This window comes from Lampetra fluviatilis, chromosome 34, assembly GCF_964198595.1.
Source record: "Lampetra fluviatilis chromosome 34, kcLamFluv1.1, whole genome shotgun sequence".
NCBI lineage: Eukaryota > Metazoa > Chordata > Hyperoartia > Petromyzontiformes > Petromyzontidae > Lampetra > Lampetra fluviatilis.
In genome coordinates, this window is record NC_136308.1 from 7,786,264 (window position 1) to 7,813,819 (window position 27,556).

At 47.7% G+C, this 27,556-nt stretch overlaps 1 protein-coding gene across 1 annotated transcript in view; it reads right to left on the reverse strand.

Moving 5' to 3' along the window:
• Positions 1–6,582: 6,582 nt before the first annotated feature.
• The window catches only part of PDZRN3 (PDZ domain containing ring finger 3), a 162,435-nt gene continuing 141,461 nt past the window's right edge, over positions 6,583–27,556 (reverse strand). The window contains exons 6-11 of the mRNA XM_078872446.1: positions 22,504–22,602; positions 18,619–18,681; positions 16,081–16,182; positions 14,802–14,921; positions 9,703–11,080; positions 6,583–7,036 (exon numbers count right to left, since the gene is read on the reverse strand). Of these exons, the coding sequence (XP_078728572.1) occupies positions 6,615–7,036; positions 9,703–11,080; positions 14,802–14,921; positions 16,081–16,182; positions 18,619–18,681; positions 22,504–22,602 (2,184 nt within the window). The 3' untranslated portion in view covers positions 6,583–6,614. The remainder of the gene's footprint in view (positions 7,037–9,702; positions 11,081–14,801; positions 14,922–16,080; positions 16,183–18,618; positions 18,682–22,503; positions 22,603–27,556) is intronic.

A 27,556-nucleotide genomic window follows, 5' to 3' on the forward strand; every position in this document is an offset into this window, starting at 1 on the left:
CAGACCGATGGACCGCGGAGTAGGCGCGTGGGTGCGGGCAGAGGAGTGACGCTCACAACGAGCAGAGCGCCGGGTGGCTAAAGCACAGCAAGTTGGTACAGTAGGGGGCACGGGTGGTGCATCAGCCAGTCATCTCAGTCAATCGACCCGTGGCGGACCTGGGTCTGCCCCGTGACCTCCTGCCAGCGGGCGTTCGACACTTCACGTGGCCTCAAGGTGCACTTGGCCTGGCACAAACGTCGTGGTGACGTCACCGCAACTTCGTGGCGAATTGCGGTTGTTGTTGTTGTGGGTGTGTGAGTAGGTGAATGAGTGGTGAGGTGGGTTCCACTGAGTTTATAACTGGATGGATGAGTAGGTGAGCGAGTTGGTAGGTGAGTTCCAGTCTGATGGACCGCGCAATTGCTGAGTGGGTGGGTAGGTGAGTTCTGGGCCAATGGACCGCTGAGTAGTCGAGTGGATGGGAGAGTGAGTGGATGAGTGGGTGGATGAGTTCCAGGCCGATTAACCACTTAGTAGGTGCGCGGGTGGGTGTGTAGGTGGGTGACTGGGTATGTGAGTTTCGGGATGATGAACCGCTGAGCGCGAAACTGCGAGGTCCAAATCTCGCTGTCGGAGGTGCGTGGAATGTTCAGGGTCACCACGAGCTTCCGATTGACGACGGAGTGGACCGGCGCACACGTGTCCATCAGATGGCGCGGGGCACGTTGGTCTGGACAATCGTGTATACTCACGTGCACAGTTCGTAATCTATCCTTTGTTTAATTGGCAGCCAGTGTAGGTCATCGGGAATTGTCGCTGTGATGTGGTCATGCTTCCGCTTCCGCGGCTGAGTTTAGGACAGACTGAAGTGGCGGAACTTTCGCATCTAGCTGGCAACAGAGAGCAACGTCCGTTGCATGAGAGTTAAACCGATATTGTGAAATGCCAGAGCTGCATTCTATCCCAATTAAGTGCAGTACCGGTGTTTCGTGGTCTGAGACCAAAAAAAAAAGTCACCACACTTTACAAATCCGGGCTTAGACACGGACGGGCCTGCCTGGATTCAAACCCAGGATGTCAGCGATGCCAGTTCAGGCACTCTGTGACCTCTAAGCCACCCAGGCAACCTCCCCAATTTAGTTGTAAAATTAGATTAGTTTTTTTCCTTTTGTCCTTGGGGCCACTCTCGGCACTGCATATGCAACTTGAGAAGCTGGACGCCTGTTAAGGAGCGGCTGGTCGGCATTTAATGATTCTGCGCCCCCCCCCCACCAGTGATTTGATTGTCTTTATTCGGGTTTGCAATTTGATTACAGAATCAATTTACTTTTGTCTTGTGTTTTTTCTTCTGGTCTCATTGCTTCATTGCATTAGGCTAAATGTAACAATAAGCACGTGACTTGCACGTGCTTATTGATCGCCACGTGCACAATTTTGATGTATGTATCTTCAGCCCGAGAATCGATTTTAATCTGTAAATCAATGCATCGTAACATGCCTAGTGGCTGATGTATATATTTTATGACATGCATGTAATGAGAATACACTATTAAGCAAACGCATCTCCACCAAAGCTTACAGGACACATTTGGTGAGGCCTTGGAGGCTTTATTGTCAATTCCGCGTACTTAAAAGTAATTGTTCCCACCCCGCCCGCTCCCCACACTATACCAGGACGAGCGGGTCCAGTATCCACCCCGAAGAAAATGGTGTTAATATCTTTAACGGTTGAGAATTATTGCTTCGCTCAGTCGCGGCGAAACGTCCACAGGCGCCACAAAAGTGTGACTTACGAGTTTCATTTGAGAAGGGCAGGGGGACCACGTGCTCGGGAACGCTCGTGTGCGAGGTCACGCGCTCGGACAACTCGTTGCGCAGTCGCCGATTGTTGGGTTTTGAAACGTGGGGAACGGGACCACCGAGCAAACGGTTCAATCGACCGTGCATCACCTGTTAATTTGGCGGACGTTTCCAAATGCAGCGTCGCGGTAAATCTCGCAGCTTTCGTCACGCACAATCACCTCCGCGCCTCGGTCGACGGTGGACATTGGCGCGTGCGGAGCAAGCCATGCCTAAAGTAGAGATTAATTTAAACGGTGCCGCAAAAAAATAAATAAAGAAAACACACAAGCCAGCCACCGATTCAACCAGAAAACTCGGGAGGTGGGAGAAAAAAAAACAACAACCATACAAATGGGTTGACGTCAGCAAGATTATCGAATTAAAGTCACAACAGATGGTAGAGCACAATGCTGTGTGATGCTTCATTAGTAGCGAGAGCCGTGTCCATTAAGGGCTCTCGCATCTCGCAAACGAGCACACGGGCAGACGGGGCACGAAGCTGACCCAGCAAGAAGCAGCAAACGAGCGGTGTGTCCCAGGAAGCGCGGGTGAAACCTTCCGCTTGCTGGAGGGTCAGGGGAGAGCGAGATGATGGTTATTGAAAAAAAAGGAACTTTTTCGTGTAGGAATAGCAATCTTCACCTCCTGCTTCTTTTCTCGCACGGCTCCACTTTGGAATAATCCCCTTTTCTCAAATTCTTATAACCTAACAAAAGCCAGGGAACGACTTAAGTCTTATCTATGACACGTTCATGTGCTATGAAGAAGGAACATTTGCGGAAACGTCACCTGTTTCATATATATATTGTTCATTCGAAAGTAGTGATGAATGTGATGAGCTTTTTTTAATGATAACTTTAGTCGTGCAGTTTGTTGCTGGACGCTCGCATAAATGAGAGGAGCACAAACATAAGTAAAAAAAATGCACACAACTCTTGGAATTGTTTTTAACTCGTATTCCATATCGAACGATATGGAAGCAGCATTCGAGGAAGAGAAGGCGTTTGAGAGGACCGGCTTGTATGGCGGTGTTTGCTTTCTGCATCGCAGGATCGTGAGAGGTGGTGGCAGCTTGCGGATGCCTTCATCCAGCAGTGGATTGACCGTGGCTGATGATTTTTTTCTCCCTCGTATGACTTAATTTATGGCTTAAAATTCTACTCAGGCTCTATGATTCTCAGACAACCCACTGCATTCATTCCATCTCTTTGCTCCGCACATTGGCAAGCTTTGAATGATCCACACGCTTGACAAGATCGTAGGCTACATAATGGCCTGCATAATTGCAATTCTCACTCAGCTAATTATATGTGCAAATCAGGTTTTTAGTGGACGGATAGTTCACTACTGGTTGAGAATAGCCGCTCGCAATCCAGCCATTAAATAAAAGGCGACCATGTCTGGACTATGCTTTACAGAACCCGCACAGAAAGCAACGATCGTGAATGGTGATGCCCGATTTGACCGCTTTATGTAAATATTCACAATAAATAGCGCTGGTTCTGGAATAGAGAAAAAAAAACATCCTTCGCCTGAGCCATTCTTCTCTGCACTGCGAAATTAATAACAAAAATCTGTAGCCATCAATTCAGAGCCAGTACACTTTACTTGCAGCAGAATACATGCAATACACCTTGACACTGTGACAGGATCAAGTTGACTTATAGTTGCCTATATAGTGAAAGCCTCTAATACAATCTGCCAAGTTTTTTTTCTCTCTCTCTCTCTCCACATATTCTGATGTATACTTGCTATAGCATGTCTCCCTTGGCCGTGTCCCTATCTGCCATTGTGAAATGCATTGGCTGATCTCGGTTGAATAAAATGCGCGTCTCATGGGATTGCCCCCCCCTCGCTTGGTATTAGCACTTAACACCGGGTTTCTGCTGGAGGGGAAAAAAAAACCCCCCACATTGCATTACAGAGAGGTCACTACATCTGCAGAGCTATGTAGAGTTTTGAGAAATTAAATTTGGGTTATAAATCTTCCTTACGACAATGCGTCGTGCTATGCCGCTGCTGCTGAGAGCCACACAAAGCCAGAGTCTTATTTCATCACAATGCGCAAGATTTATTCACCCGGCTTTGACAAGCTCTTGGCATTTTGCAAATTGACACCGGTCAACAACAGTCGGTGCATTACGGCAGCCAGTATAAACAGTGCTCGCAGCACTATATATCACACGCGCGCACACACCCGGCGCGACAACAAACTGGAGGCAGGAAAACAGCAGAAGCTCAATACCGCATGTTTCTTATTGATGATGCGTCCCACTCACTCGAATTAGACTGGCGAGAGGACCCAAAGGCAGGCGTCACTTCAATCAAAGCCTAGGTCAATTTTTTTTTTCACGAAGATCCTTGGCTTTAATCCTGGGGTGGAATTTGTTTCGTAACAAATTAAATGTAAAAATGCTCCTCATTCCATTACTTATAAAATATAGTAGTCCGTGCTCGAGCACAGGCGTAGAGTGAACGGAGACAAAGAATCACGAGCATGGCCGGAGAAACAAAGCTGGCAAAGGACAGAGAGGGGAGGGAGTTCTTTCAATCCTATCGCCGCTCATCAGCGAATGGCAGGGAAAATAAGACGAAGACTTCAAAGAGGCAAATCATAAACAGTTGTTCATCCACAAAGCCATTCCGCAGGTTGAAAAGACGTGGATTTGGCTTGTCCACCCGGAGGTTGTGGTTCACCAGATGAGCAGAAACACACGGGGGCCATCACCATGGTATGCACTGACGGACGCAGTAAAGGTAGCATGGTCGACATGGTCTCCCATGCAAGGAATGAAAAGGCGGCTCCTTACAACAAGAGGACTCTTCACCTTCCCCTCCTCTTTATAGCATGGCACCAAAGGATCCTCCAGTCCTCCGGCCGCCGGGTCGAAGTTGCACACTTGATTACAGTAACTCTGCCACTGGACGGACGGTAGACTGACTCACCTTGTCACTCAAGTGTTCACGTCCACTGGCTGTTCCTCCTCGGGTCGTGAAAATGTTGACGCAGCGCCCATCTCGGCCACAAGAGCAAGGCGTACACACGGTTTAATCATGCCACAGTCTGGTACCTTTATTCAGCGAGTGAAGGGACTGCCACACTGCCAGGCCGTAAAATGAAACAGAGTGTTACATCCTTGCGATATCTACACCAGTCTTTCTTGTTATGCATTTCCCTACTTTTAATTTTTTTGAAATTATTTTTTTGTGATTTATCCTTTTGTTTTGTTGCTTACTTTAAAAAATTAATTGGGGGGGGGGGGGGAGGGGAGGAAAGTCTTTAAAGAACTTCCCAAAAAATGTAGTGTCTAAATTGCAAAGTGAATATCCACGTTTGATGACGTCCTTGGACAAAGTAACATAAAGAGAACGATGAAGTCCTATTTGCGAGTCGTCGAGCAATGCACAAGTGAATTTTCGCGATGCAATTTTAGTTTTTCATTCCATCGCCAGTGTTTGTTAGCCACTCTGTGTGCATTCAGTTCACCGAATCTGCTCTCCGAACAAGAACTCAAAATCACACGTTACCATCGGATGGTCACGTGAGACGCGTAACAGAATTTCCGTCACGGATTCCAAAAAAAAAAAGAGCAAATATAACGTGTTATATATATAGAGCAAGTTTTTTTTTTTCCTTTTAAAAGTCCATAATATAAATACAATAGTACAAAATTTACTTATTTTACAGGACAAACACAACCGGTAACCCGCTCGCCGTCCAAACCATCACGAGAATTCAATGTCAATTAAACGAGGGGAGTTCCGTCATTCTCGCGAAAGGTGCACTGAGTGATTGTGCAACACTTGGCCCGACGTTCCCCTCCCACATCAAATGCCGAGGCATCTGAACCTGAGTGAAGATGCTGTAAAAAAAAAAGAGTACTTAACATTTTACATTGATCGAAATGAGATCGTGTAAAAGGGGCTAGGCGACACGATTTAAAATGCGAGGAGGAAAAAAAAAATACGCAAATCAAAAAGCTGCTTATGTACAAATAAGAAGATTACATCGGCACCATCAGCACCGTCATTGTACATATTTACCAATTTTTCCACGAGATGGGCTCGGCGTGTATTTACCGTTAAAACTCAATCTTTATTACAAAAGTAAAAAATATAAAAATAAACGAATGGGAATTCTAGATTCGATAACACTATGAGTCTGTAAAACAACCCCCTTTAATATGCACCACTGTGAATGTAAATACTGCTGCCGCATTTTATTTACACAACGGGTTTGTGTGTAAAAGGTGCGTGTGGTTTGCTGAGCGAGCGTCTTTGAACCCGGGCGACGATGTTCGAAACACAAATGAGAAAAGCGCGAGGGTTTTGCAGCCAGGTCTTAAACAGCGGTGCCGCCACACTCGGTGCGGGTGTTCGCGTGGTGCCCCGTGCGTGTGCGCGTGAGCCAGAAAGTCAGAGGGAGGTTTAAAAATCTGAAAGAAAAAAAACACCACGAAGGCTTCGCTCCCCTTCTCGTTTTTCTTTTTTTAAAGCACGATGACCTTCACACATCGCTGTTCTCACCGAATTGATGCATTTATTACTTTCTGTCTTTCGCTGTCACCGTACCCCACCAGCCCCCCCCCCCCGCCCCAGCCTTGAAAGCTGCCACTCTGCATGCTGTTGTCGAAGGCCTTTTGAAAGACAAACGGCTCCGGTGCAGAGTCCCGGCGTACACCCACGCCGCCCGCACCCCCCTCCCCTCCCCCCCATCATCCCCCCGCCCCCACCTCCCCATCCCCAAAGTCGCCCAGAGTCTCCCACCGCGTCCCGGCCAGAACGTCGTCTCAAACCGTCGTCACGGACAGCAGCGAGTTGTAGATGCGGGTGCCGTCGGGGGACCTGGTGCCGTGAGCGAGCAGCTCCTGGATCGTCATCCAGTTGTCGAAGATCTTCCTGTTGCGCTTCTTCATCATCTTCTTGTGGCTCAGCTCGATGATGTTCACCTCCTTCTTGTTGTTGCCGCTCTCGTTGCCGGAGCCGCCCGAGCCGGAGCCGCCCCCGGCGGAGCCGCCCTCCTGCGGGTTCTCCTTGAGGCACTCGAGGCGGCTGCGCATCATGAACTCGCGCCGCCGACGCTGCTCCTTGGCCCGCGACAGGTGCTGCTTGCGCTGCTCCTTGGACCAGTAGCGGCCCATCTTCATCTCGCTTAGCGCGTCGTCGTCCGTCGTCATGCCGCTGCGCTCCTCCTTGATCTTCATCGCTCGCTCTGCGGGGGGGGGGGGGGGGCGGGGAACGGGCGTGGGAAGGCAAAGGGGGGCGGACATGAAGTGGGCTTAAACACAACCAGGGTACATAACATGATAATCCATGGGGGTCGTTGGTTCGATCAGCTGCGGCGACCTCTGGCCACCCGGTCGGTGAAAAATGGGTTCGCCACAGATTGGCAGGTCACACGTGTGGTGGGGTAAAGTGTGGGTGCTAACATCTCTTTCAGTAAGTCTGGCCAGTGTGCAAGAGTAGGCCACAATAGCATGTATAGGGGCTCGCTAGATCTCCTTCGAGTGGATGCCCCTTCCACCAGCAGGGGCGTGAGTAGGACATTGCAGGGGCCGCACCTTTACCTGGACAATCTTGAACACCCTGATTGTTGCTAAATAGGAGTGTGATAATGCAGCCCTCTTGTCAATTTACGAATTGTTGAGATTCATTGTCACGTTTCTATCAAGAATTGTATTTCTTTTCATCGATTTTCTTATTATTGTTTAGTTTGCCCCTCAATTGTATCTTGAATGTTCTGTCGGTGTCATGTCATGCGATGAAAAAAAAAACAATCAGATCGCTTGCAGGGCAGTGCAACCCCTCCGTAAACCCGCAGAAGGAGACATAATAAAACCACTTCCGAGATCACTTCAAGTGATCTCGACTTCACACCATCTGATCATCATTTTAATCTTCAGAGCAGGGAATTACCCAAATGAAGTCGAGAAACAACTTTGTTGTGCATTCGTCGGTGGCCAGGCTGAGGCTATCAACTCGCTACACTTGGGAGCCCTATTTAATGGACTGGCAGCTGCAAGATTCAAAGTGTTGTTGTTTGTTTTAATATTGTGGTGAATGTTGCGGCCACTAGTGGCTGCAGGGGGTCACGTGAACCCATAACCTACAACACATAGGAAAATTATAATCATAGATTCCTACACATGTGATTCGATTCACATCTTTATGAGCTTAAGAACCGATATTAATTGCTGAATCAATGCATTGTTACAGCCCTGCCAAGAACGCATTTTTACTGCAAATTAAGTGTAGACACTCGTCCCATCTTGACGTGGATTAGTAAGCTACACATAACCACATGTAAAAAAAGCACACACAAGTAATGAGCAATTGCCAAGATAGGAATAGATGTGGGTGTTTTGAGAATTTTCTCTCTCTCACACAAAGACAAAGATACCCCGTATCGCCTTAACAGACTGTTGGGGCAAGTCTTGCTATCGAGCACCTATGAAGGCCGACACGGCACACGAGAGGGTGGGTGGCCAGCACCACGCCTTTGTCTCCAAAGTGGCGATGTTTACACATCGCACCAGTTACTCATTTGAGGCTAATGCGACCTAGGGGAGGCCCAGAACCGATTCAGATAATCGTCACCGGTGTTGGCCGTGAGCGAGAGTCGAACTCGGGGTCGCCGGGTTCGTAGCGCAGCGCGCTAACCACTACACCACCGCTCCCCATTTACAAAGACAAAGATCCCCCATATAGCCTTAATAGACTGTAGGGGCAAGTGCTGTTAGCGAGCACCTATGAAGGCCAGAACGGTACACGAGGGGGTGGGTGGCCACCACCACCCCTGACCGCCTTTGTCTCCCCAGTGGCGATGTTTACACACCACACCACGTACTCATTTCAGGCTGAGTCGACCTAGGGGAGGCCCAGGACCGGTTCAGATCATCGTCACCGGTGTTGGCCGTGAGCGAGAGTCAAACTCGGGGTCGCCGGGTTCGTAGCGCAGCGCGCTAACCACTACACCACCGCTCCCCATCCGCACACGCATGCACATAAACACAAGCGTGTGCATTTTTCCGAATGAAACATGACAAGGAATTTGCTGGTTTAACGGTACTTAGTGTCAGCTACACTTTGCGTCATTAATCTTTTGTCACTGGCAATGTGACATTAAGGAGGTTTCACTAAGCTCTTTATATCCACTGCGTTATACGCAGAAGAATGTGTCAATAAACGTATGAACAATCCTTATGTTTAAGGGGGTGAGTTAAAGGAGGGGGGGTGGGACGACGACTAGTCCTGCCTGTCTACATAACCGGATTGACGGCCACGGTGCAAATACACATCTTTGGCCATGTACAATTTACTCAGTATAATGTTCACTCTATCAATCTTAAAAAAAAGCCTCTACGAGAGACAACACAAAAGACAGGGGGGGGGGAAAAATCGAAAGCAATCTCTCGAAATTGCACTGTGGTCTGAACAAAGAAATATAGAAGAACACAGAACTCACTTCTGTCGAAGGGGCCAAACAAGATACCACCCTAACAAAGACAAAGATCCCCCGTATAGCAGCCTCAACAGACGGTTTCAGAATGTGCTGTCAGCGAGCACCTTTGAAGCCAGTGTGGCACACGAGGGGGTTGGTGGCTAGTACGACGCCTGGCCGCGTTCGTCTCCACCGTGCGATGTTTAAGGCGATGTTTAAACATCGCACGAGATACGCTTTATAGGCTGAGTCGACCTAGGGGAGGCCCAGGACCGGTTCAGATAATCGTCACCGGTGTTGGCCGTGAGCGGGAATCAAACCCGGGTTGCCAGGTTCGTAGCGCAGCGCGCTAACCGCTAAATTTCAGCTCCCCACATAATAAAGACACACGCAAACGTACACATGAGCGTGCGCGTGCAAGGTTACCACTGCCTTACCTTTCAGCAGCTTGTCGCGAACGGGCCGCTTGGTAATGTACCGCGTGCCGTCGCTTCGGATCTTCACTTTCCACTCCATTTTGCTCTCGGCCGTCGGGGACCCGTTGCGGGTGGCGAAGGCCTCCTTACAGACGCTGACCAGGCTCATCTGGCTCTGGGCGTACTCCACAGCCGACTTCTGCTGGATGAGCTGCATGTAGCTCTGGTAGTGCTGCGCGTGCGCGGGGATGTGCGTGCTGCGGTAGGACGAGTGCCGGTACTGCGACAGGTACTGCCCCTGCTTGGCGCCGCCGGCGCCGCCGGTGCCGCCGCCGCCGCCGCTCAGCTTTTGGTAGAGCTGCTTCGCGCTGCTCGCCTCTGTCGCCGCGGCGACGCTGCCCGCCGTTGCGGACGGCTCCTCAGTCCTGCCTCCCTCCTTGCCGTCGGCGGGCTCGCTCCCCTCCTCCGCCTTGCCCGGGCCCTGCGCTTTGGGCTTGGCGGGGCTTGCGTCTCGGCTGCCGGGCCTCGAGAAGGGCGGCCCGACGCCCTTCTGGCTGGCGCCGCTCTCCGAGCGCTGGCTGTCCGTGCTCTCGAGCGACTGGTTCGCGGTGCCGCCGGCCGTGAGCTTGAGCGAGCGCGGGCTGCTGCGGCAGCTCTCCGCCGTGTTGTACGCGCTCGACGTGTCCTTGTCGAACTTCTCCGGCGTCTCCGTGATGTTCGTCAGCCCGTCGCGCTTGAGGCCCGACAACGTCCTGAAGCTGCCCGTGCCGCCGACGCCGCGTCCAGTTCCTCCTCCTCCGCCGCCGTCCTGGAACATCCACCCGTCGGCGCCGAATCGGCCGACGCGAGCCTGGCCGCTCTTGTGCGCACGGATGATGCTCTGGCACTCGAGCTCGATGTTGCGCAGCTCCTCGTTGAGGAACTCCAGCTCGGCGTCGGCCACGTCCGGGTCGGCCTTGCCGAGGCCCAGGGCGGCCGCGCTGCTGTAGTACATGCTGAGCCGCTTGGCGTTCTTCACCTGGCACTTGAGCTCGAGCAGCTCGCGGAAGCGCTCGCACTCCTCGGGGGCGATGCCCGCCAGGTCCAGGTCCACGTGACCGTCGCCCGACACGGCCGAGTCGTTGCTGTAGCGCATCTCGCCGCTGCTCAGCGTGTCGCGGTTGTAGTCCATGTCGCCGGCGTGGCTGCGCTGGCTCTCCAGGGTGCCCGTGCCGGGCTCGCAGTCGATGGGAATCTCGTCGTCGCCCGGGATCTCCTGCTCCACCTCGGAGCTCTCCTCCTCCTCGTCGTCCTCGTTGCGAGTGCTCTCGTCCGTGCGCCCCACGCCGCTGTCCTTCTCGTGCCGGTTGGAGGAGGTGGTGGCCGTGTCCGTGAGGCCCCCGTCCTCCTGATGAGATGTCTGTAAAAAAAGAAAACAAGGTGGTGAAGGAGCAACTCTTCAACGACTCGCCCTTGACACAGCTGGTGGAAAGGCCCCCAACTCGAGAAGGGAGCTCCAGGGATCCCCTCTCGATAGGATTTTTCCTTGCGCTTGTCGGTGCCACTCGAGGTGGCCTAACTTTAGTGGTTGCAATTTCTTCAAGCGGCCACCAATAACAGTGAATTATGTGAGAGCCATTTGAAATGAGTGGAGGTTGTAAAACAATTCACTCTCACTGGCCATATAAATAAATCAGTCTGACTAACGTGTTTGCTACCTTACGTGCTACCGGCTTCTTCTCTGGCCCCACGACATTGTTTATCCACCATTTAGTTATTTTTCATTTATTATTATTTTATTTTATTATTATAATTTTTTTACCTACGTGACTTTACCGGGAAAAACCTAAGAGTATTATCCACCATTGTTTCAACCGCAGCACCTCGAGATCAAATCGAACCAGCGAACTCTGGATGTGCACGTCCACTCTCACGCTAACTGCTACACCGTGGCAGCAATGTCTGTAATCAAGGGATAATGATAATTTTCACAGGGAGCTTAATTTACCGTGCGCTAATTGATCTACAATGCTGTCACACGACATTGAGCTGCAAAACCACAAGCTTTAGCTTTAATCATCATCGCGTATTATTATTTTTTACTGCTTACTTCATCACTTCTGTTCAGAAGGCTCACACAGGAGGATTTTTTACCGACTTATTAAAGAAATGCATAATACAATTATAAAAGCACACGCGATATTTTGTACATATATGTGGTGCGGACGTTTTCCCTAATTGGTATTGTCTATTCTATAATCTCCCATAGAGCCAATTTAGATCTGCATTTGCTCTTCTAATGCGATGATCATTGTTGAGAAGAAAACCCCATTTACCTCACCTCCACCCCATTTGCATGCACATGAGCCCTCGTGCCAAGACGCTTTAAGGGGCAGGGGACACTGATACTTTGGTCAACGCTGACTCGGCAAGAATCCGCCATGCGGGGAAAAAAAGATAAGGCTAATTCGAAAAGAAGATTTACATTTTTGGCTGCATTTCACAGAGCACACACACACGCAGTGGCGTCACCAGTGGGGTGGGGGGGGGGGTGCGGACCGCACTGGGTGACACCATCAGAGGGGGGTGACACCAAAATGATTGTCTATAACGTTTTTTGTTGCAGTGTTTCGGCAGAAATGTTTAATTTTTTAATAAAAAAATATCCCCGTAGTTAGTTATAACAACTGAAATATTTTTCGTAAGCCCAGCTTACACGTACTGTATCAATATACCTACAAGGCTAAAACTCTGTGCTAATTTACTTTTTTAACCTTCTAATGCGCTCCAACCCAGCTTAAATATACGCTCCAAGCATGGTGCTGTTTCATTCAGACGCTGTCTCCCCGACAGACCTGGTCTTCACCTGATGACGGCTGCTTGCGTTGTGGCCGAAACGTCGTGAGAATTATTTTATTATGTTTTATTTTATTATTTTTATTGTTTCCATTCTACGTGACTTTACAGAAAGAACCAAGAAGATTACACAGTTACTATGACGCTTTGAGTCACGTGGTTTCGTCTGCACGCGCTACAAGCACGCGCTGTTGTGTTCGTCGCTGCTGGTGTTTTTATAGTCGCTGATTTCGTCAAATTTTCTGGTATTTTAGTTATAATATTGTGGTAATTAGTATTTGTTAACCTATATCAACAACTTTTTTGAGAATCAAGTAGTAATTCAAGGAATAGGAGAAAATCTAAAAAGGCTTCCACTCAGTAATTAATAACGTTGTAATTAAATGTCGAAAGATTTTGCGAAACAATTTTGTTAGTATTCATATAATCTAAGAAATATTACATTTAAGCAATTTACAACTATATCACATATTATTCTATGATTAAAATTTAAATTGATAATAAACTTACATGTAGAACAATTATTGATTATATAACTCTCTGATAACTAAATAGAGAAATTGACAATTTAAAACATGAAGTGGGGGTAAATGCTATGTTTCTTGATACATGTTTAGAAATATAACTTAAAACTTAAATATATTTTAATTTTAGTCTTTTAAAATTTTTCTTTAAAAACATCACTGTCTTCCAAATATATATCTGATTTTAATGTAATTCTTAAATGTTTTTTCGGGTTTTTTTCTTCGAATTATTTTGTTTTCTTTCCGTAAAATTAAATACATTTAGGCTGTACGTATGATATTGTAATTTAAAGGTGTAATTTAAATGTTGCTAGTTCTTTATGTCACTACTATTGCCATTACATTCAGTGATATACGGGAATTACAATTAGTACAAAACACATTACTAAGGATTCTGTAAGGTCTAGTAAGGGAGGAGGGCCATGTGGAGTGACACCATGAGTTACCGCACTGGGTGACACCGACCCTAGTGATGCCACTGCATACACGTTAAAGGTGCAGCCCTGCAACTGTCCAATCGTTCCACTGGTAATGAATGAGACTCTGCTAGAGGGAGCTCCAGACAGCCCCTCGCGATGGTGTTTGACCTACTCTTGTACACCGGCCAGATGTCTTGGAAGAAGTGGGAGTACCTGCACTTTAGACAACCGCACATGACCTGCCGATCGCCTACACGGCGGTGGTACTCATTTAAACAGCTGAATAGACATCTTCTTGGTTCTTTCGGTGAAGTAACGTAGAATGGAAATAATAGAATAATAAAATAAAACATTATAAAATAATATAGTAAAATAAAATAATATAATAACATATTTTATTTTATAATGTTTTATTTAATACATTTATTGTATTATTTTATTATTTCCATTCTACGTGACTTTACCGAAAGAAGCAAGAAGATGAATCCCTGCAGTCACGAAAGCTTTAAATCGAAGCTGAATAGACAGATATTGAATACACTTTCATATTGTTTCAACAGCCGCGTCTGGCATGGAATCAGCAAATAAACTGACCATTGGTAAAGTGATGTCTGCGCATCATGATGGGGTCCCTCTGAGCCACCATCACACCCCACTTGATGATACCTAAGGGGCTGCCACCTTTTCCTGGTTTTCCCAGGGTCATCCCCTTTTTAAGGGGAGTTGTCCTGGTAAACCAATAAGCATTTCCAGGATATTAAAAGTCGGGTTTTTTTTTCTCCTTTCAGTTGCATAATGAATATAATGACAATACACTTCTGAAGACGATGAATTTACAAGTAAAAAAAAAACTCAACACAACTGTTGCCTTCTTCTTGGTTCTTTCGGTAAAGTCACGTAGAATGGAAATAATAAAATAATAAAAATAAAACATAATAAAATAATTCTCACGACGTTTCGGCCACAACGCAAGCAGCCGTCCTCAGGTGGAGAGCAGGTCTGTCGAGTAGACAGAGTCTGAATGACACACTTATTATGTTTTATTTTTATTCTTTATTATTTCCATTCTACGTGACTTTACCGAAAGAACCAAGAAGATGAATCCCTGCAGTCACGAAAGCTTTAAATCGAAATTTAACCGTTGCCTTATAAGTGAAAAAAAAAACACAAAGGCCCTTATTCATAGAACATAAACGATTCAGGGGTAGATTTTCCCTCTCGCGGTATTTTGAGACAATCTCATTCCCACGACGTGCCCCGGATTGTCCGTACCCCCCGGACGTGGCGCTCCTTCGCAGCTAACGTGTGTGTGTCCGCCAAGTGCGAGTTGTCACACGCTGACCTCCTGCTGCAGCATGCTCGCTGTGAACTCCATGGCCTCGTGGTGCTGCTCCTCCAGCATGCCCAGGTGCAGCTCCTCCAGGAAGTCGTTCCTGTCGTCGTCCATCCAGCCCTCATCCAGCTGCACGCAGCACACAAAGATCACACCTTGTATAGCCTTAACAGACTGTTGGGGCAAGTGCTGTTAGCGAGCGCCTATGAAGGCCGGCACTGTGGCACACGAGGGGGTGGGTGGCCAGCACCACGCCCGGCCGTCTGTGTCTCCCCAGTGGCGATGTTTACACACCGCACCAGGTACTCATTTGAGGCGGAGTTGACCTAGGGCAGGCCCAAGACCAGTTAAGATAATCGTCACTGGTTTTTGGCCATGAACTGGAATCGACCGCGGGTCGCCGAGTTCGCAGCACAGCGCGCTAACCGCTACACGACCGATCCCCCACACATCCCACGCACACACACACGCACGTACGCATGCGCAAGTACTTGCTCAACCCATTGCTGGTGGAAGGGTCTCCAATAGAGGGAGCGCTAGAGGGTGTCTGGCTTGCTATTCCACGCTGGCCAAACACCGTGGAAGAGTTGGGGGTACCCCGCATTTTACCCCAACGCACGCTACCTGCCGATTTAATAACTGCGGCGTACCAATTTATACTGCTGGGTGGACAGAGGTAGAGGGAGTTTAAGAAATTTGCGCCATCGCTTCAACTGTCCTGCCAGGACATCGAACCGGCGACTCGTCGATTGCAAGTCCAGTGTTCTAACCATTACACCATGACAGTACTCTGCAAGTGGAAGATTGATTTGTTTATTTGTATGTATGTTGAACTTCTTCTTGGTTCTTTCGGTAAAGTGACGTAGAAGGGAAATAATAAAATAATAAAAATAAAACATAATAAAATAATTCTCACGACGTTTCGGCCACAACGCAAGCAGCCGTCCTCAGGTGAAGACCAGGTCTGTCGGTGAGACAGCGTCTGAATTCAGACGCCGTCCTTTTAACTTCTATGTCTCAATAGATCTTCTTGGTTCTTTCGGTAAAGTCACGTAGAAGGTGAAATAATAAAATAATAAAAATAAAACATTGTATTTTATTATGTGTTATTTTTATTATTTTATTATTTCCCTTCTACGTGACTTCACCGAAAGAACCAAGAAGATGAATCCCTGCAGTCACGAAAGCTTTAAATCGAAATTTATGTTGAACTTCTTTCGGACCACACTTCGATATCCACCGGTGATCGCAAACACAAGACAAAGAAGAAAAAGAAGGCGGATCCCACCTGGATCTCTGGCCGGGCGAGGAGCAGGGAGACCCTGCGGCTCTCCTCGTTGGTGAGAAGAGCCACCGCCTCCTCCTTGTCCTGAATGTCCAGCCCGTTGATCTGCACCGACAGAGGCATCGTCATGCACGGCCACAACCTTGGCGCAGCGACGGACAGCGCCTCCCCTTCTCTGTGCAGCACATGCTTCAAGATAACAATGATCATTTACAGTCCTTTGTCAATCCACTGCTGGATGAAGGCCTCTCTTGTTATGTCTGATCAGACTTGGCCACACTGGTCAGTCATTGTATCCGGTTTATGTGTGCCCTCCTCCGCCACACCCCCCCCCCCACCCCACCATTAGAAACATGTCGCTAACTAATGCACACGTTTACATCCACAAAATACCATCGCGACCCACTTCGGCCTTGTTCCATCCAATGCTGGATGAAGGCCTCTCTAAGCCACCACCACCACTCGCAATCCTAAGATGCATGGAAATATTTCGATTTAAAGCTTTCGTGACTGCAGGGATTCATCTTCTTGGTTCTTTCGGTAAAGTCACGTAGAAGGGAAATAATAAAAAAATAAAAATAAAACAGAATAAAATAATTCTCACGACGTTTCAGCCACAACGCAAGCAGCCGTCCTCAGGTGACTTTGAAACCCCCCGCCCACCTCCTACGCATTTCCCATAAATGTGCTAAATTCCTCTTGATATGCAAATTATTTTGCCAAGTCGCTCTTATTCCCCCTCCAACCCAGCTTAAATATACGCTCCAAGCTTGGTGGTGTTTCATTCTTCACCTGAGGACGGCTGCTTGCGTTGTGGCTGAAACGTCGTGAGAATTGTTTTATTATGTTTTATTTTTATTATTTTATTATTTCCCTTCTACGTGACTTTACCGAAAGAACCAAGAAGATGCATGGAAATAATTCACCTTAAACTAGGAGGGGGGGGGGGGGGGGCCAAGCACCACTTCAGGAATCATTTGCCACGGACGTCAGTGAAGCAGGTGCAGGCCCGCTGGTTTCAGAGCACAACGCGTGAACCACTGAGCCACCACCACCACACTACGGTAATTGTATTTTCTAGGCAACACAATTACCATTGAGACGTTTCGACTGACGACACAAATTCAGGAGGGTCTTGTATTCCAACGCGGGGGGAAAAAAACCGTTTTGACGACCCGTTGAAGTTTTCATGGGAAAATTAAATAAAGGGCTTGTTTCACATTACATGTACCTCCCAGTTTAAGGTGAATTATTTCCATGCATCTTAGGATTGCGAGTGGTGGTGGTGGCTTGGAGAGGCCTTCATCCAGCATTGGATGGAACAAGGCCGAAGTGGGTCGCGATGGTATTTTGTGGATGTAAAAGTGTGCATTAGTTAGCGACATGTTTCTAATGGTGGGGTGGGGGGGGGGTGGAGGGAGACAAACATAAACCGGATACAATAACTCAGAGAAACAATGGCAAAAAACCTCCGTTCATAAATAATCGAGACAGATTTCACGCGGCAGGCATGGGGTGGCAGGTCGAACGAACGGCGCGCTCGCCGGACCACAATGGCTTATGGCACGGCGTGCGCGCGACGCTTAAAAGTAACGACGCGGGTCAGGAGACGCGGTCAAAGGCCAGGCACCGGGGGGCGTCCACTGCTTGGGGCAGATTCATGGCGCTGGGCTCACGGTGGGTCACTCTCGCCCTCGGCACGGCTCGAATAAACGCGTCCGCTAACGCACGGCGGGGTTCCCCCCTTGGGGCAAAACAAAGGACGGTCGCCTCGTCGCAGGCGGCACGCGCTGGCGTCGTGGTACTGCCGGCAACGAGGGACAGCGGACGTTCTTGAGAGGTTGCCGGAGGACGACCTAGAAATTGCACGGTCTGTGAGCCGCCACTGAATCGATTATGGTGGTGCCGTAATGGTAATGACGTCATTCATTCATCCAGAAATGACTTACGGAATTTCAAACGTTTTAAATAGGGTCCCGAAGACAGGCCCTAAGTGCAGACCATTCACACTAATAAATTGAATACCATGCGATCTGCGGCCACAATGAGGGACAGTGGACAGATTTGACTGACAAAGCAATGGTTGCCGTAAAATGACTTAAAACAACAACAACAATGATAATAATGTCGTTAATTTATCTAGAAAAGACTTGCCTTGTCTCAAACATTTCAAGAGTGTCCTTCCCTGGGAATATTTGGCCAAATAATGTGGCATGGAGCCAGAGTACACAGCGACAGAAAGTCCGCAGAGAGGGGTACCCCAAACCTACTTTCTGTACTTTCTTCTCCTGGCCAACTTACTGCCCCCTGAGTTTGTCAGTTTCACGAATCTCCGTGATTTACACACCTTTGCAGTGGATTAGATTTGCGTGTGTAGCAATGCTAAACTTTTGCTTCAGATCGATGAACAAGCAGATTGGTCTCTTCTGGTTACAAAACCGGGGCAGATTGGATCTCTGTTTTCGTGTGATTCTGTTGACAATGTTCAAACCTGCAAATTCAACGGGATATGCACAACGATCTCCACGGCAAAAAACTGACCTGCAGGATTCGGTCGCCTTCTCGAATTCGACCGTCTTTGGCAGCGATGCTTTTAGGGTCAACCTGCAAGAAGGACAGTTGCAGAGTGATGAGCAAAGAGAGCCATGAGGTTTATTTCCACGCCACATGGTGCAACCCACGTTATTCTTAAAATTGTTCATCGGGCGAGTAAACGTATCGAATCAAAAAACATCAAGATACAGGTTTATAATCTCTGACCCCACACATGACCTCCATAGTTTCAACTTTGCTCAAAACCAATGCATGGCAGATGCGGCTATTGCCTATTAAACTTTTTTTTTACCATGTAAGGCCCACAGAGCTGTACTGTCTAGCAATTTTTTTTTTAAAAGAGCGACCTGGCCACAAATGACAGTCCAATGAAGTGGCTTATCACGTGGACATTTATAGCAGCCAAATACTCTAAAATCATGTTTCTAAATGTGGAGGGAAAAGCCTGAGGACCCGGATAAAAATCCACGTGACCACGGAGAGAATATGCAAACTCGAACTCATGACCTCCTGCATGCTAGGTGAGGTAGTTAACATCTCGCCACCGCAGCGTCTATACTAATGGACATTAAGAATAGCCCAGAGCTTACTCCTGATGCTGTCGACTGGCTCACCCATCAACCTCGACATGAACCCACGTGAACATTCGTGATCAACTCTCCTCCACATGATAATAGGTGAATAAAATAAATAAAAAATGTTGCGGAGAACCTTAGGAGACTGAACAAAATTGAATCAAGTGTGGGTTTTCTAATGGTTAAAATCCCAATGTAACCAACATATTGAAAGCGGCGGAGAGGTACATTAGCTCAGATTGGTGCAGATTACACCCAAGGACACAAAGCAGTTTTTAATGAACTTAGCTGTCCCCAATGTGAATTGAGAATGCATCTGTGCAAAGTGGTTTTTTGTTAAGACACTGCATCATTATCATTCGACACGCCTCATTATTAATGGGGCTCTGAATGGGTTGCTCACAATTCGTTCAAGGGGAGTGTTTTTATTTGTTATGCATCATTTGCAATGTATTTGTATTCATTTGAAATCAGGGTATGACTTAGCCCTCACTTAACCAGGGTTTATGAAAGAAATACCACGTGACATCCGTCACTAGAAAATAATCGTGAAGAAAATGCATGGCGTAAATGACAGGACATTAAAAAAAACTGATCGGCTTGCGAAAATAAAATCCGTTTTAATCTGGATAAAAATTTCAACAACAACCCATGCACCGCAATCCCACAAACCATCGTGAACAATGAAGGCGTACTCACTCATCGTGCAAATGCACACTTCATGCGATTACTACTCCTTGTCCCATGCATGGTAATGCGATTTCTAACCAGTAATGGGTTCAATTTAAATAAAGAGGATTTTTAAAGGGCCGTTAGACAGAGCGATGGATGTGATCGCTTCTGCTCAGGGAGCTACGCGGAACACGTCGCAGATCGACATCGCGGTACGGTGGAAACTTTCCGACGAAAAATGTGAAACTGGGCAGACAAAAGCCGTCAGTTTCAGTTTGGTCTGGGTGCAAATGTTTCAAAAGATACATTCAGCGATGTTTGAATGGGAAGGTTGGTGCACTTACGTTCGGCCAAATATGAGATTTACATTCCCCCAACTTCGGTGGTCTTATAGATCACGCTTTTGAAAGGGAGGGCACATTTCGATAAAAAAAAGAAATGTGGAAAATAAAAGACACCTCACAGAGTTGGCTGGCTGGGCCCAGTGTTGGTAAAATATAAAAAATACACCAACAGAAGAGTCAAACTGGAACATTATATTTTGATTTAAAGCTTTCGTTACTGCAGGGATTCATATTCTTGGTTCTTTCGGTAGAGTCACGTAGAAACAATAAAATAATAAAAATATAAAACAATAAAATTCTCACGACGTTTTTTTTTCACACCTGATGATGATTGCTTGTGTTGCAGTCGAAACGTCGTGAGAATTTTATTGTTTCATATTTTTGTTATTTTATTGTTTCTATGTGACTTTACCGAAAGAACCAAGAATATGGGACATTATCATTGATTATTTTAGAATGTCATCATCACAAGGACACACTCAGTCTCTCTGTAGGTGCAGAAGACTCATCGCAAGGATACCTAACAATAGAATTTAGATTGATATGGAATTTACAAGCGACCGCATCTCCAGACGCTGTACAGAAACAGTGAGCATATTTACGTTGTAGAGTGAGGCCATCGGCCATAGGCGGAGGAGAATAGAAAGATCTTGAGCCGGTACTTAAAAATAGGCAGGGGGTCGACAGCGCAGATGGCTGGGGGAAATGAGTTCTGGTCGATGAGGAAAGCAGAGGAGAATGAGCAATGTCCCACTGAGTAAAGATCCACTGACATAATCCTTGAACGGCCATCATTTTTGGTTTCAATATGAATACATGTAATTGTCAGTCGTATCCAGTAATATGTTGTTTGACTCACAAGGAGACAGTAACCAGATTCTCACGGTTCTCATAGATAATGCAGTGTAGTAATCGCCGGTGTGAATACGTGCATGAGTGATGAAACACAAATTAATATACAAATAACTCGTGAAAAGAAGCAGCAACAAAACAAAGGGACTTTGAATGACCGTTACTTTAGCCTGCGCTTGGGTATTAAAGCAAAAGCATCGAGTCATTTACCAAAGAGGACACTTGACCAACGTGCGGATTTCACAATGGACTTGGAAACACTTCAAAGTGAGCTGTCTCCAACATTTCACACGTTTTATATTTGTGCTGTAAGAGTCTGGGGGTCTCTTAGCGAAATTGCATTTCATCACATGAATGGAGCAGGTGGCAGAAAAAAAAATGGAGTGAATCATGGAATATTTGTTTGCTTTCGTCTAAAATAATTAAAAATGGCACGTTGAAAATGTCAGCGGGTTTTACCAACACAATGACTACGTCTCGCGCTAAAATAAATCCCTCGCTGCCTCCGTAATTATACATTTAATTGCAGCCCACTTTAATAAAAAGAGGATTAGCGTGCGTAAAGGTCATAGTGTGTCCAAACAAATCCTGCGCGCGAGACAGCAGTCTAGAGAGAGGGGCCTCTGGTTCTGACGTAATTAAGTGGACGCGCCGGGCTGGGCGTGCGGTGTAACACGCACGCAGCACCTTCGTCCCAAAGCCACTGTGGGGATGACGCGGGGTAAAAAGGTTCCTCGGGGCAATGGAGACTTTTAAGGATGCTCATGACAAAAAGGGACTGGCAGGTAAAGATGACCACCGATTGCTGATATGCTGAGCAATTCAAGGTCATTACCCTCGGTTGAAAAATGTAAAAACGAAACACAACAGAAGGCTCGATAAGCTGTGGGGGTCACAGCAGCGAGCCAGCCAACACCGCTGAGAGCCTGGGTTTGAATCCGGGTATTCACCCGTGATTAACCTGCGTTCTAAAGCGGAGTGCGTTGGCAGTGTCAGTTCCAGCTCACACAAAAAAAAACCTCTATGCTTACATTTCTATTCATTTAAGTAGCTAAATTTCACCTCAGAAATATGTAGTTAAAAAATATTGATTTGACTGCGATGTAAGTGTGTGGAACTTTTTTTGCGTCGTACGTAGCACACGAGCGGGTCGGTGGCCAGCACCACGCTCGGCCGCCTTTGTCTCCCGGGTGGCAATGTTTGCACATCACACCAGGTCCTCATTTGAGGTTGAGTGGACCTTGGGGAAGCCTAGGACTGGTTAAAATAATCGTCACTGGCGTTGGCCGTGGGTCGCGCGAACCATTGCGCTACCGTGGCTGCCCACCACGCAAGCTGACTGACATCGATGGATGTGGAGTGATGAAGAGCAATGGGAACCCGTGGGCGAGACTGTGCCGTCGGGATGCCCCCGCGTGTACGGGCCGCACCTCGGTCACGTAGATGCCCAGGTCGTCCTCGTCGTCAGTCCGGTAGCACACGGTGAGGCCCAGCTTCTCCTGGCTAAAGATGCGGTACAGCTCGACTTCCTGCGGAAACGGACAAAGACAAAACAGAAGGAAAGAAAGGTGAGGTCCCACTATGTAGAATTCAAAAGATTGTCGGGGCAAGTGCTGCAAGTGACCACCTTTGAAGGCCGGCATGGCGAATGTGGTGTGGCCAACACCACTCTCGGCCAACTTTGTCTCCCCAGCTCTGATGTTTACACTGATGTTTACACTGATGTTTACACACTGATGTTTACACGCTGATGTTTACACACTTATGTTTACACACTGCACCAGGTATTCATTTATGGCGGAAATTGACCTAGGGACGGTCCTGCACTGGTTTTGCCCTCCGAATTTGTAGCGCAGTGCGCTAACCGCTGCACCACTACTTCCCACCGCAGAACGCATGCAGATGCATGCACATATGAATCATTCATTGAATATGTTCTCCTTTGCCGATCAAATGCCAGTTAGGTCCTGCTTTTTAAAAGCTGCATAGAGGTGGCCGAGTGCCTCACAGAGGTCAAAGTGCTACGCTGGATCCACTGACGTCCCGGGCTTGAATTCAGGCAGCTGACGGTGATTAAACCAGCTTCTACAGTTGCAGTGATTTTATTGTCCCACCAATAACTGCACAAATTACTGCAATACACTCCCCCACCACCCATCACACTAAATTTGGTTCCGTGCTTAATTTGTCCAAATTCCAGCCGTGAGAATTAAACTTATCGGCTTGGCTTGTCGCACGATGAACACTGCTCGATGAACATTACTTTCCGTAGCAGAGCGGGTGTCACGGTACGGCTCCCTACAGTGCGGGACCAGAGGTCACTTGAAGGAATTGCATGAAAGTGCCATCAGCTACTCATCAGTGAAACCTATACATCTGTCATAGAATGCAGTTTGCAGGGTTCAGGCAATATCCAGTTATCATGCAAAGACACTGACATCAAGAAAACCTTTAAAAAATCTCATACATTAAACACAGAAAAGGACATTCAGGAGAAACGAATGTGATAGCTTTACACAATCTGCGATTCTGTGCTGCACAGAAATACACAACAAAACAAAGGTGCTACCTGACAGGTCCCACGTGATGTATTACAATTACGGCTCTAAGCCACAAAACACAATGGTGTGTGCTTCCTACCCAGAAGAACAAGGGCCATCCGAGTGCATGAACGCAGTTCGGTGAACAGCGGCAAAGGTAAAACACCAGGCCATCGAGTAGATCTACAGTGAACCGGCGACTCTTTATTTTGACACCTGATAAAGGATTCACTTTCTCTCCTCTTTTGCTTAAACTGTCCCCTCTTGCCGTGTAGCCAAAGTGCCAATTTTACGGCGCTCAGAGCCTTTCCCAAATGAAAGGAAGCCAGGTCTTGCTTCCATCACTCAATCTGCCTGCGAGCAGCCAGCCACAACAGCCCCGGGTGCCCATCTATTCCGCTAATGGCAAAATGCATTAGATGGGGGGGGGGGGGGGGGGATATACACACACTGCCGATGACAGCCCATATTTCTAATAAAACACATCTCTCGGCAATTGTCTTGTCCAATTTGGGCCCCGCGGGAAAAAAAAATTTAAAATAAGCAAACCGGAGCCAGTTCCTCGTCAGGAGCTTGCACGCATGCCGCACGCTGGCGACCCGCCCCCGGTAATTGCTTCGTATTGAACTGGAGGGGGGCCGAGGTTTGGGCAGCATCTGTCTGGCAGGCGGAGCTGACGCGCCTTGCTCAGGCCCACACGCTATTAATCACCGGTTACAGACTCGGCCCGGCTGCTCTGATCTCCGATGCGGCCGATATCGCGACGGGCAGAGCGTGGGCCCCGCCGGTCCCATCTCGTGCCCGTCGAAATTTATCTTGTGCGCCTTCCGCAGCGCCCGTTTATTAAATAGAGGCCAAGAGTTTAAGGCGGGATCATTTTTCATCGTCTCGGCGGTCTCCTGTGCGACTCGCGGGCGCTATTCCGACGGAGACCCCACGGATTCGTTTCCTTTTCGTTGTCGATCGCACGGTGCATGCTGGGAGAAGAGGAAGGAAGGGGGGGGGGTGCAATACTGCTGAGGAAAAACACGTGAACGGAAAGTACGCAGCCCTACAACATGCTCGCTCACGTCGGTGCTGGCAGAAGGGCCTCCAATCCAGAAAGCTGGAGAGAGAGAGAGAGAGCTTCTCTGGCGGGTGTTTGGCTTATTCTTCTACGCCGCCGACACGTCTTAGAAGACGCTAAAGTAACCCACACTTTGCCCCATGACACGCGACCTGCCGGCTGACTCACTGTGGCGCACCTCCATTAGGCTGCTCGGTGGATAGAAACGGGGGAGGGGGGGGGGATTTAAGACACTTGCACCATTGTTTCAGCTGTCATGCTGGAAGATTGAACTGGTGACCTCTGGATTGCAAGTCCAGTTCGCTAACCATTACACCCGTGGCAAATATTTTCTATTGAATATTTTATTATACTACCATTAATCAACTCGTGTGCAGATGCCAGATGCATTGTTCCAACGCAGGAAGATGAGAGACAGTGACTTCCTGAGCCCTTCATCCAGCAGTGGAATCACGATGATGATGGCAGTAGTGTTCAAGTTTATTAACAGGGCAAAGTGGTGGCACAGTGATAAGTGCACTGCGTTATGAACCGGGCTACCTGAGTTCAATTCCTGGACACGCCTAACATCAGTGGTGAGTGACATCTGAACCGGTCCTGGTTGTCCACCCCCCTCACCAACGAGCACTGACCAGCATGGTGAAGTATGGTCAAACAACCCCAGTAAACAATATCGCACTGGAAGGTCTGAATCGGGCAGTGGCCTAACAAAGGGCTGTAAAAAAAAACATGTTTTAAAATAAGTCCATTGTACGATGGGAGAAGCATAATAAACAGGGATCTAAATACGGTTGTTTTTGAAAATTGTAATTTTCCTCTTCCCGGAGGGTGAGAAAACCATCGGCTTAGAATCTGACGAAAAGCAGCAGATTTAGCACATCCACTGCAGCGACAGAAGGTGGCAAAAAACTTGCGCTCAGGAACCAATTAAGAACGCCAGTGATGAGAACGCACAAACTTGAGTGCACGTTTGCCAACAAGACCAGCGTACAGAGCAGAGAAATTCACCACAGCAGCAGCAGCAGCAGCCGGAGAGGTAAAGAGAAGAGAATTTCAATCGAGTCAGCGCCACGATTGTTGAAAACAGGGCAATCTCACAGCACTGGAAACACATTGGTGGCAATGTCGCATCATAGACCCAGCCACGTCAAAAGCCCATGGGCAGGGCACAGTCAGTTGCGTGCGTGACGAGTCACTAATAAGTATGAACGTGCCATTAGCTGTATCGAAACCTTCACATTAGTTCAACCAAGCCTGTTAACATGGCAGCTGCATGGGCAGCATGCCGTGCACGTTCTATCTAGGAGGATTTCAGTTCTGCGGATCTCTAGCCCACAGGAAAGACACCAAACGCTTTCGCTGTCAGAAAACTGCTGCAGTGAAAGTGATGCCCCTTTAATTTTGGATTTTTCACGGGCAACTGAAACAAGCAATTACCAAAGTTGGCAACTATCAGGCTCGAGTGCGTCGTTCAAGTTGTACAGGAGGGAAATTTGTTTTCAACCATCTTGGCGTGACATACTCGAAGTAGGGTGCTTATTTAAGTTGAATAATCACAGCTCCGTCACATCAACAGCTCGGGAAATCTCTACATCTGAGTGTCCTCTTTACAGTGACGTGCCTCAAAGCACATCTCCCCAACGCACAAACGCAAGGCGGACGAAAGGTGAGCCTGAAACCCTGTGAGCGATACAGCTCCTAGCCGCTTCAGCAGCTGGTTGCGGGGAATCAGCAAGTAAGTGTCGCCATTAGGCCCAAATTGACGAAACCCTCTCGCCGGGGCCTCAGTCGTGGCGTTTTGATTGTACGGAACGATAGGCCCACGAACGGAGCCCCTCGGCACACTGCTCCGTGATCAAAAGTGAGCCAAGAGGTGTCGGGGAAATCCTTTGGCCGGAGGCAGCAGGGGGTCCCCGCGGTGCCGCGTCGGGTGACGACGTATCTCCGTGAGCAGAAGAGCACGGCGAAAGGATTATCTGAGCCGACGGTATTGGACGGCTGCGCCGAATTAGCGGGACGCTATGTTAAAAAGCTCGAGTTAACGGTCATTCCTAAGCACCGGTGGGTATTAGCGGTGACAAATAATTATTCGGCGGCGTTTCAACGTCTTTTTGTTTTCCGTGAATATGAATGCGAAACGCTCAAGGCAATGTGGGTGCTGACAATTGGCGTGAGCTTTAAGGGGCTCAACGGCTGCGTCTCAATTTTGAGGAGATAATGCGAGTGGGTCAACACGAAAAAAAAACTGCTGAAGTAGGCTTACTTCGGCAGTTTTTTCTTGCTGTGGTTGTCCCACCTGATGACGATTGCTTGTGTTGCGATCGAAACGTCGTGATCTATTATTTTTTCTACCTACGTGACTTTACCGAAAGAATCAAAGAGTATGGATCCCTGCAGTCACGAAAGCTTCAAATGAAGATTGGGTTAACACACTGCACCGGGAGCTTGGTAAACTGCGTTTGATTCCTGGCCACGGTGAACAAAGTCATGTCTGAACCGATCCTGAGCTTAACCCCCTTTACTAGTCCACACTGATCACCATGGTGAAGTATGGTAAAAATAACAAAACCTCCATGACCGACACAACCTAGGGAGGTCTTTATATAACAGCGGCTTGCCAAAGCGGTGAACATTTTAAAAAAATATTTTCACTTTATAAATCACAAACAAGACTATATGCCATAAGTTAGACACGAGTAAGCTGATGAGCTATTCTGCGAATAATGAATAACTTAACAATTACGTCATGCAAATATATTTCGACATTTTAAAGTTGAACACAATAATTAGGTGTTATAAGCTGTGAAAATAGCCACTGTACATATCTAATAGCTATAAGATGATGGTAATTGATTGAATGATGTATATTATAATGAT